Genomic DNA, 11,165 nt, shown 5'->3' with positions numbered 1-11,165 from the left:
ATTGATTAAGTTATGCTGTTGGTTTGAGGCTAATAGTTTTCAGGTCTCCTTGAACAGAATCAATCCAGCGTTTTTAGGTATTCCTGCTGGTCTTTAACTGGGAATGAAATACGGTCTGTTGATTTTAGCGCATGGTTATTCTCCGTTCGGTGAACGTGGCAAACTTATCGTAACAGTGACCGCACTTGTAGCTTGTCCGGATCAAGAAGACTTGTCATTTTAATTACTGCTTCGTTTGGTAACTCTGTCTTTATAAAAGTTTCCTGTAATCCTCTGCAGAGCTTCATATCAGCACTCATAAGAGAGCTGGATATCGATATGTTCTGCGGCCAAGTTTTGGAGGAGTATGTCAGACTTAGCTGGAGACAAGCTCCGTAGATATGACACCTTGTTATGTCAATTTTTTTGTTCAGCAGCAGAGGCGAAAGTTGCCGCCATTTCGTCCAGAAAGCTGCTATTCTGATCGATAACGCAAGTATTGCGTTGCTTTCACCGGAAGTCATGTCACCAAGATAGAAGAATTTTTTGACAGTTTCCATAGTTTCAGATCGATTGATCCATAGAGCTACATTCTGACTTGAGCGACAATTGGAAGGATTATTGGATGTTATTGGAGAAACCAATTTAATTTATGTTGAGGTCTTTCCCTCAGACCACTACATTTTTATGCAACCCTCGATTTTAATAATTTCAGCGTATTAAATTGACACCGACTCCCTTCAAACAACAAGCGCATGGAAGTTTCGTGATTTTTCCAGAATGCAGTTTTGGCCTGAAACCAATTGCTTTGTCTTATCCAAGTTAGCTTATATACCTCGTTTTTATAAAGCCTTATTCTGATTATTAAACTTATCAGTACACTGGATTCCGTTTCAGCTGATATCACTAGGTCATCTGCATATAGCATATCCCATTATAAATAACAACGGTCTAAGTGCCGATCCTTGATGCACGCCTACTTTAATTTCGAAGTAATCACTGTATCCCTGGTGGCCGGCGAACTCTGGTTTTCGACTCGGTGTACAATCACATTATCAGTCGTACCAGATTTTTGGGAACTTTTTGTTGTCTCAGAGCCCATTAGATCAGTTTCCTGGGAACGGTCGATAGCTTTTTCGAGATCAACAAATATATGATGCAAGGTTTTTGTTTTCTGTCAAAATTTTCCTTAATTTTCTAAATAAGAAAAGCGGCATTGGTAGTTGATCTACCAGGAATGCAGTATGAAGAACTTGAGATTTCACTGCAATATAATGTTGAATTAGTGAAACTGGATCTATGTTGAGTTTTATATTCCGCTAGGAAATCTTTTTCCTTTAGATTTCACTACATTAGAAAAAAATTTCCTAGCGGAATATAAAAATCAACTTAGATCCAATTTCTCTAATTAGGCTAGGTGTATGTTTGAAGATTGAAGAGATGTTACGTGAAATTTTTTTTTCTTCGATATTCGAAAGTTTCAGAAAAGTCTTCCTCTGTCAGCTTTCTTATGCTCATTGACACTTAACCAACTTTCTGTCGACTGTATTTGACGATCTACTGAAGTTTATGGGCCTTATACTTACCGTCTTATGAAGTTTTTGTGAAGGTCAGTGATGTTTTTGCTTGTGCTGACGATGATATGTGCTGACTATTTACTCGTGAATTTCCAGCTATTTGACACGTCCTTTTAAGTTTCAGATTTGTTCACGCTCGTTTTTTTCTTTGGCTTTTGATTTCATAATTTAAATTGATTTACTAATCGAAAGAAAAAATATTACGCTCTCCAACAATAAAAGTGCAAAAACCGAAGTTTAGTTAGAGCTCTTTGAAAACAGCCAATTTGGCTAATATAGGGCAATTACCGTGCGATATATTTTGTGCTTTTAACACGTGTGCGGCAATTTGATCGCCCCAGAAACCATGCGAAATTGAGTTCAGGCAAGCTGTTTAGTCTGATTAATTCGTTTCTAGAGGCGAAATATCTCAGGTTGTTCCTGCATAGCGTGTGAGGGAAGGTTTTTCAATAAAATTGGAAAAATATGTGAAAGCCTTGATAGGAGCAGTTTTGTTTTGAGTCAACCGTGTTCTGCCAATTCACCGAGATTTTTTAATTTTCTTTTATTTGTCTGTCTTTAGTGCTAATTGGCCGTTTTTATGCTTGTTTATGAAGCGCTGCTGCGCCTCTGTCGCAATGTAGTTATAAATTGCTGACTTGACCGAAATTAGGTAATCGGTTCCGTTAAACGAACGTCGAGTCTTCTCTTTCTATAAATGCTCATTTTGATGAAAACCTTTTTCTGCCACTAAAACAATAGAGCTAGTAGAATTTTCTTTCTCTCTAAATTACAGGACAGCACCATCAAAGTGGACTTTGGGCGATGGAAGGACGAAAGCGATGACGAATACGGAGACGACTTCAATTTTGACAACGACGTAAGCTTTTTATTTATAACTGTTACCATAACTGATATATACCAGAATATTTTTTCCGCTATTTTCTACACCTTTTTCGAGCTTTCTTTAAACAAACGCAAGTATGGAGTTCGCTAAGTACAATCCAACAAAGTTAGGAGTTCTTAGTTTCAAAATGATTGTTGGACCTCGCAGTGTCGAGGGAGACTAAAATATTGCCATGTTTTGTTAGAAATTAGGATTTGCATGTTTTTTCTACGAATTGTCTCAGATGAATTGTTGTTTACGAACTTGTTGTGTTGTGATTAGATGTCGAGCATGATGGCAGGCATGGGGGATGGAATGGGTGGAATGGGAGGAATGGGAATGGACGGGATGGGCATGGGTATGGATGATGACGAGGAGCCGGACTCCGACGATGAAGACGACATGCCAGACCTCGAGGACGCCACATCCGGAGGAGCACCCAAAACGGAAGAGACTCCGAAGCCCGCTGCGGAAGAAGCCACTGGCGACGCGACCCCCGCTGCTGCCGAAACCACCTCATAACTCTTGTAGTTATCACGTCTACTGCTGATCTTCTGATAGCTCGTGATTATCGTTTTCCAACTTCTGAACGACTTTTACAAGTGTATCTTAAAAACGCCAGAAAGATCAATTCATGCAAGAAAAGACTGAGGAAAACTCATTTATTGTAGTGATTTTTGATGTTACGCTTTTGCTTGATTTTCATGTTTTCATTCAGGCGATTTTTTCTTTATACTTTACATGTTATGAAAGCGTAGAAGCTTCAGTACTACTTTGATTGATTTATGGCGTGCTTTACGGGTGTAAAAATGCAGTACAGTTGGCTCAGAGTTATTTTTTGGATCATGATAAATTCGGTTTGATAATTTCGTTACTATTGTTGAAAGCTGAATTGATCTGTTGTAAAACCCGAGTTTTGTAGTGTTTGCCAGCAAATTAATTGCTTGCGAGGTTACTAAATGGATATACGAGTATATGCAAAAAAAATCTTGAACCAAGGATTGGAAGATAGCTTTCCAAATTCATTTCAAACTGCTATTCCGCCTTCAGAATTAATGAAAAAGTGTTAATAGGTTTCTAAGTGGTTTAAAACGAAGTGGACTTACGGGGTGGCCCCAGTATCAGTGCGAAGCCTGATTTGTAAGTGCCATATCAGTAACAGCACACCAATATCAGTGCCAACAAATTTTTCACAGCACTTGCTCACTTATTAAATTTCGAAGCAGGTTTCCACAGTAAAAATAGTTTTAGAAGAATTGAGCAGGTTAAAAAATTTTATTAGTTGCTTCACAAAAGGTCGTTTAAAGGCGAAAATGTGTTCAGAAGAACTCTTGTGCTTCGGGACACGTAACAATTTGATCTCTTTTTATAGCTTGGAATTTTTAAGTTATGAAAGTAGTGAATACGGTTATGTAAGACTTTTCTATTTTCTAACTTTCGCTATTTTCTAACAAAGTAAAAGTGTTGCAAAAGACTTGATTTTTTCTAGCTTTGAGATTGGATTCAATTTTAAGAATTACCAGCGGGATAGAAAATTACACAGATTCAATTTTCTCAAAGTTCAGTTTTTTTGTCACTCATGTTTACACAAATTTTTTTCGATATTATGGTTTCCGTCTCTTTTGCTGTCTGCTAGCTGTTGTACACAATTTTCTGCTTTGTGTTTGTCGCTTAAATTTTGCCGGTTTAGCTTCCGAATTGGCTATACCACCTCGCAATCTCTACATACATTATTTTCTGCTAATTGGCTGTCAGTTTTATTTCTGTCCGCGTTTCTACCTAATTTTTGTTACCAAAAAATGTCTGCTTTTTTTACGATCAGTAAGCCTTTGGCTCCACATTTCTGAATGCTCAAAATCAACTTCTCAAGGACCTCAGTTATATAATTTTAATGATTTAATTCAAAAAATTTTAGCTCCTTTTTAAATTTTTTCATTGTTCAAAGTCAGCTGCACATTTGCATCATAGGGTTTTTCAACCGGCTTTTACAGTTCAACAGGCTTACTCACGGCTGAGATTGAGTGTGAGCGGGGTCAGTGTTTTTTTACAAGAACCATTTTGGTTTTGCTGCCGAAAAAAATTTTTTAATGAAATTTTTTTCTATGAAATGAAAATGTTTTTTATATTGCTCAACCTGCATGCCTTGTTGTTAATAAACAGTTTAGTAAACAGTTGTTAGTAGAAGCTTAGCTCAAATTAATTTAGAAAGAAGCTAAGAGTGGACTAATATCTCTATCTCTGAGCTTCATGAACATTTAAATTGTTCTAAAGTCGAAACAAGACTGCTTGTATTAGAGCAAATTGCTGAATTATCAGTTTTAACTTTCAACAGATCGAAGCCGAGACGTCGAACTTTTAATAATTCGAGGCTTATTTCAACTTTTTCTCATTGCACTTCACAGAGCTATTTTTTTTTCGTTTTCTAGCTAGTGCTTGCGAAGTGCAGCTTTACCTGTGTGTAAATGCTGTTTTTCCAATAAATGTTTCTAATCAAGGTTTATTGACTTTCAATTTATTTTGCAAATTCTAAACATCAATAGTTGATCAATTGAGTTTTTCCGAGAGGTGGAGTGCTTAAGACTTAACCGTTCAAGAAGTTTATGATACAAAATAAAAGTTTTTAAAATCAATGTTGCTTTCCGAAAAAGGTTCCTATTACTTAGGCGGCACTTAAAAGGTTGTTCCACGGAAATTTAGATGTTTTTGCCTCTATTTTAGTCACACTCGTAGCACATTTTCAGTTTTTCTTCATACTGTTTGCAGAAAAAGTAAACGTAACAAGTAGAAACAAAATTCAAAACTGTTTTTTTTTAAATTCAAAGCCAAGGTTTAGTCTTCGGAAAAATTGGCAAAAAGCTGGGAGCGAACAGACATACAATCTCTCTCCAGCGTTTATATGGCTCACTTGAAAGTTATCACAAACGGCGGGTTATCAAAATGCGAATGAAGTCAAAAACGACAGAAAAAAAAAGAAAAAACTGCTTCTCAGAAACATGAAGAAGGGAGATACGAAGAAAGCAGTCAGATCACTGGATGAAAAAAAAACCAGTTCTCTCAGCACCAAAATTATCTCAGTGATGACCAAAAGGCGTATTTTCCAGAGTAATAGATTTTTGAATCGTTCCGCAGCTCATTCAGATATTTAGCAGCTCACTAAAAAAGGTTTTTGCATAGTCCTGCAGCTCATTAAACATGCTTGGCTGAGAAGAGTGTCGAAATCAAAACTATCGAAAGGCCCCCATTTAGTCTATATCTGACATCATAGAAATCTTGCGGGTTCTCATGAAAAGGCAAGGCGTCGTATGAACCTCGCGAATATCAAAATTGTCAACGAATCTTTCGCTTCTGACTTTGTTTATTAGTGCTGCTGTTTTTTATTAGCGCACTTACTTTGCTACAAAATTTATTCTAAAACTTTGATTTTTGTTTTTACATATTTGTAGATCATGAGTTTTAACATTTTGAAAAAAAATTAATTATTTTTGGTTCGATCTTCAGTTATTCGCCTATCCAGTTATTGTCATATTAGCAGCCGCTCAGTAAAAGATAGCAGATTTAAAGTTGTTGCGTTTCTCGACTGTTTGAATTTTCTTTTTACTCATGCGGGAGCAAAAGTACTGTAGTCGGGAACTAGAATTTTTACCGTATACAACTTGTCTAAAAATGAATTTGCTTAATTTTGGAGCCTTACGAATTTCCAGGTTCCATCCCACTTGACCTAGAGGTAAAGCAGTCAACATCTTACCGTCTAGAGTTCGAGGCCCGGTCGGGCCTTGCTCTTAAGAATGTATGAAACTGATTTTTGTCCGGTAAATATTAAAAACGTCAAACTTTCGCTTTTTTGCTTATGTTTGGTTGGCTTAGTTTCCATTGAACGGTCTTTTTTGTGCCATAAGCGAAATTCATTGTCGTTGTTTATGTTCGTATTTTATAGTTTCAAAAGCGGTTTGAAAATTCTTAACAGTTTTTTTTTAAAAACGGATTTTTTTTGGCTCAACTTGTGCCTGCTCTTAAATTGTCGGTTTAATTTCGCTAGGAAAGTTTTGTTCCGCTGGTAAATTTTATCCAACTGTCTTGTTTGGAATGTTTGTCTGAACAAACTTATTTTGAGATATGAGAAAGTTTAGGTAGTTCTAGTTGTGCTCAATAGTTTTTGCGTTTTTCGATTTCTCTTTTTTTGTTTGGTTTGTGTTGTGTCGCTTCGCTTCTGTTTTTTAAATTTATTGTAAAAATTTTTTTGAGACTTTTTGACAGATTAATTAGATTTGTCTCGTTTTTCTTTTGTTTGATTCGTCTACAAGTAAATATTAAAGTTGTAGATTTATGTTTAGTGTTTAGGTTAGGTTTCTGTTTTTTTTTTAATTTTTATTCGAAACAAAAACGGCATAGAACATCCGAAAGTTTTTCAGCAGTTTGGGATTAGGCAGCTATCAAGCAGTAACATGAGCAAGTCTACCAATATCAACGCTAAAATTTGAATGTTAATAATGTTTTTCAAAAACGATGAAAAATTCCAATGGTTTCTTTACTTTCTTACGCTATGCGAAAAAATTAAAGTTTTTTTTGTGTCTGGTAACATAAAGATAACACTAAATTGCTTGCCCAATTTCAGCTTGGCGACAGTTAATTCACCTAAAAATTTTATGCTTCAAAAGGCTAAAATATTTGGCGTGTTAGCTATCCCAAAGGTATTTCTACATAAGCTCAGAAACAATTGTACACTAGGAAATTTTGACTTGGAAAAAAAATATTTCTACGTAAGTTTTTCGTCTCACTTAAAAGAGAAACTCTCAACCATATGCTGAGACACTCCCATGATTTTTCCAGGGATTCACGAATCTAGCCTCTAGAAGTTTTTGTACGAATCCTCTGAGTTTGCGAGACATGAAGTTTTTTCAATGCTCTCAAATAATGAGGAGAAATGATAAGGAAAAATGTTGTTTTTGTAAAATTGGTCTTTGTAAACTGAAATGCATGACAAATAGCAGCAAACGATACTCGTTAGTGATAATGAATTCAAATAACTATGTTAAACAAACATCTCAATACTAGTCAAGATACAAATTTTCTTGGGTATCATTATATTTAAAAAAATTTGTGTTTATTATTTTTACTCTTCAAAGATTACTCATTGAATTTGCTTTTCTCTATAGTTTCTTATTTCACTTGCGAGTGCAAATTTCTTCTTATCGGGAACTAGTATTTTTCCTGTGAACTGCCGAACTGCTTGATCTGACATAATGGAAGGCTGGCTTGATCAATTTCTTTAGAAATCAAATAAAACTTTTTTCTTGTTCATGCGAGGTAGTAAAGAGTTTTTCAAACATATTTTTTTAATAAATGTTTTCTTTTGATTTTGTCGTTCTTCCGTCATCTTAATTTCTGTCGGCTGGTTTTCCGATTTTTTTTTCGATTCAAATTAAATTTTCTAATAAACTTTTCAAGCGGTTCTTTTTCAAAGCTGGGATTTTAAAATTTTTGTTCAAACTGATTTTAGAAAAAATGAAAAATGCTCAGTTTTTAAATATGTACCGTTTTTTATAAACAATTTTTCATAAATTAGTTATAAAAATAGTTTGAAAAAAAGTTATTTGATTACTCGGTTGCTATAATGCTAATGATTCGGAACAATATTTATACAATTATTTTTTGACTTCTGGGATTCGCCGAGGATCTAAAAATGTTATCAGGACTGTCTAAGCTAGTCCATTTTCTCCTCATTTGGGACTGAATTTTTTTTTGTTGAGTGAAGCTATCCTGTGACTCGAAGCCATTTTTTGCGTCTAGAATTTTTTCGGGTTGTTTCAGTCAAACTTTTATTGAAAGCAAAGCTTACAAACTCAAAACAAATTACCTCATTCAATCGATAATCTCAAATTTGATCAACAATATATCCGAGGGAGTTAGGGTCTTTTTGACGCTCAAGCCTTTTTTGGGTGTAGCATTTCACGTAGTGCCCCTATTGCAGCCAAAACAGCTAGAGCACATTTTCCTCGCCATAGGGTGTGAGGACGATCACTGAATCGACCTCTAGCTTCAAATCTATCACAGCTTTGACCACTTTCGGCTGCACTATTGGTTTCACGTAACGTTCTAGGCACAAAAAAGAGCGTTTGGCAATAAAAAGCGTAGACCTCAATTCCCAAGGGTGGATCAAACTTGAGACTATCGAATGCATGGTTACCCTTACTATGAGCAAAGGTATTTCAATCGGGTACTAGAGTTTTTTTTGTTTTTTTTTCAGATTTTTGGATGTTAGCCAAGAATGAACATCTATCGAGACATGAGAACATTTAACCTTTGGTAGACCTAGTTTTTCATTTTTTCCGTCTCTTATGTTTTTTATCTTTGTATTTAATTGCAAATAGTGCAAAGCTCCGCTGCGCCTCTGTGTGTAATTTGTCTTCATTTTGTTAGCTTGGCTTTTAAAACTAAGTTTGATGGAAACAATAATGTTTGGCAGTTGAAATTACAATTATAATTTTATTAGGAAACAAGTATTGTGGCAGGAGTATTAACTTTATCACTAAGTGTTACTGACTATGTTTGTGACACTTATTCCGGCTAAGCAGATTCTTGTTCAGAGCACCTTTCAGAAAATTAGTTAACTTTTTTATACTTTTATCCGAGTTTAGTAACACTTGTATTTTAACTATCTTGATGGGTGTTGAGAGCCTCAATCGTTAGATTCATTTATGTGTTGCGAGTTTTCTGGAAGTGGTTTTCGATTAGTTTGCTGCATCTTCAGTCGGAAACTGGAGACGTACACTTCTTGGGGGGCTAGCTTCTCCAATTCCAAAATTGACACATTTCCATTCTGTGAAGTTTGAGGATTGCATTCGTTTGTTTTCACGAGTGTGTCGTCATTTTGATTGTCGTTGTTTCCTAATCTGCGCGTGGAAGTTATGAAACCGTTGATGGTCAGTCTTGTGATTTCTTCATCATTCAAGCAGTCTATTGGTTGTGTAGCTTCAGAGTCCTCAATCGAACTTTCCTGTTTGCAATTTTCCTGATTCCGATTTTCCTGATTCCGATTTTCCTGATTCCGATTTTTCTGATTCCGATTTTCCTGATTCCGATTTTCCTGATTCCGGTTTTCCTGATTCCGATTTTCCTGATTCCGATTTTCCTGATTCCGGTTTTCCTGATTCCGATTTTCCTGATTACAATTTTCATAAATTTTATAGCCTTGATTCTGATTATCTGGATTGAAATTTTGGTTTCCTTGTGTTCCATTTTCCTGATTTCGTTTTTCCTGATTCCGATATTTTTTATTCCAATTTTCTTGATTCTGATTATCGATTTCTAAGTTCACTGCATTTTCTACATAGGAACCGTTTTGCGTAATTCTTGGAATTTGGGTTTCACTTTGATGGAATTGACTTTTATTTACTTCAATGGGCGGTGCCGTCACGTCATTAGAATAGATATAGCCTTCATCTAATTTTTTCAGCGTTAAATTGATTTCTGAACTGACAGTTGGCGCACAGGTGATATCTGACGAATTCTTAACTTTGTTAACATTGACGAAATCAGATGCATTCCATTTTTCTGGCTCCAATTTTTGCATCTGGGCTTCTGTGTTGGACTTTTTTTGTGCCGAGTTTTCTTTGTTCTCACAACTTTCCATGCTCGGTACAGTTTTTGGAATTGGAAAATTGTTCAATACATGACTCTGGGTGAACACAAAAGATTGTTTTTGCAATGAGTTGCTATGTGAAATGGTCTTATTTTCGCCAAAATTTTCCTTTTGTTCGTTAAAACTTCCGGCACCGCGATCATTTCCAGATTTTAAGTTGTCAGCTTTCTTTACTTCAGAATCAATAGCCTGGGTTTGGTTTTTATTCAGGTCTGGTTTTGGTGCAGTTTGATTTTGAGCGTCCTCAGTTTTTGTTGATTTGTTGCTTCTAGTTGACAAAACTGACATATTGTGTTGTTCCTCCTTGACTTTCGAATCAATTTCTTTCATGATTTCATGGATGCTTTTGTATTCGCGACCCTTAATTTGCTTCAAGTAATCCTTATACAACTTAGTCCGCTGTTTTTCCTGGCTATTTGAGGCTTCAGACACGTCTAAATTTTGGCTCTTTGTGGTGTTGACACTGTCATTTAAGGTATTGTTTGATGGAATTGATTCGTTTTGACTTTTTTCTTTCACTTCGTCTAAGGTTTTCTCGGATTTCACTGGCAGTTTAGAGTTTGATTGTTCGACTACATTTTCTCCCGAATATGAGTCATAGAGCTTTGTAGACGTCGCGTTTTTTAATTGATGGGTAGTTGAAACTCTTGAGATATTTGATTCGTTCAACTTGCTTTCGGTTGTGAAGTTTGGTCGGTTTTCAGTGACTCGTGATAAGCTGCCACCTTTCGGATTCGTAATCTTAGTTGCATTTCTGGCGTGTTCTAAATTTACAATAAACTCTTCGGGTAATTCGATCACACATTTGCAATGACTGCAAGTAATATTAACGCATCCTGATTGGGACAGGTATGCAGAATGTGCAGGCACTGTGAAGTTCACTTGTAGACATTTGTCAATCTTTGGAGGGGTCAAAAGGTCAATTTCTCCTCCGTTTTGTTTGTACTTTAGACGTTGACTGACGTTTCTATCATGTTCAAAACGACTACTGTTCCATTGGTGGGAATTGGCAGCGGTATTGGAGGCAGGGTAGCTATTGTTTTGCTCCATTGGTTTTGACTGTGTTGTGGGGTTGGGAAGGTTTGGCACAAATTGGGTTGTGTAG

At 36.0% G+C, this 11,165-nt stretch overlaps 2 protein-coding genes across 2 annotated transcripts; one reads left to right on the top strand and one right to left on the bottom strand.

Moving 5' to 3' along the window:
* Positions 1-2,280: 2,280 nt before the first annotated feature.
* LOC134856303 (uncharacterized) lies at positions 2,281-3,329 on the top strand. The gene is made up of 2 exons (XM_063872660.1): positions 2,281-2,415; positions 2,704-3,329. Exon 2 carries the CDS (start codon positions 2,704-2,706, stop codon positions 2,941-2,943), a length of 240 nt encoding a protein of 79 aa, XP_063728730.1. The 5' UTR covers positions 2,281-2,415; the 3' UTR covers positions 2,944-3,329.
* A 5,768-nt stretch (positions 3,330-9,097) lies between these two features.
* On the bottom strand, positions 9,098-11,110 carry LOC134856302 (myb-like protein X). The gene has a single exon (XM_063872658.1). It carries the CDS (start codon positions 11,108-11,110, stop codon positions 9,098-9,100), a length of 2,013 nt encoding a protein of 670 aa, XP_063728728.1.
* Between the last annotated feature and the right edge of the window lie 55 nt (positions 11,111-11,165).

Source organism: Symsagittifera roscoffensis, unplaced genomic scaffold (assembly GCF_963678635.1).
Source record: "Symsagittifera roscoffensis unplaced genomic scaffold, txSymRosc1.1 SCAFFOLD_856, whole genome shotgun sequence".
Taxonomy (NCBI): Eukaryota; Metazoa; Xenacoelomorpha; order Acoela; family Convolutidae; genus Symsagittifera; species Symsagittifera roscoffensis.
Note: the sequence above shows the minus strand (reverse complement) of the source record. Positions and strands in the feature narration are given on the sequence as shown.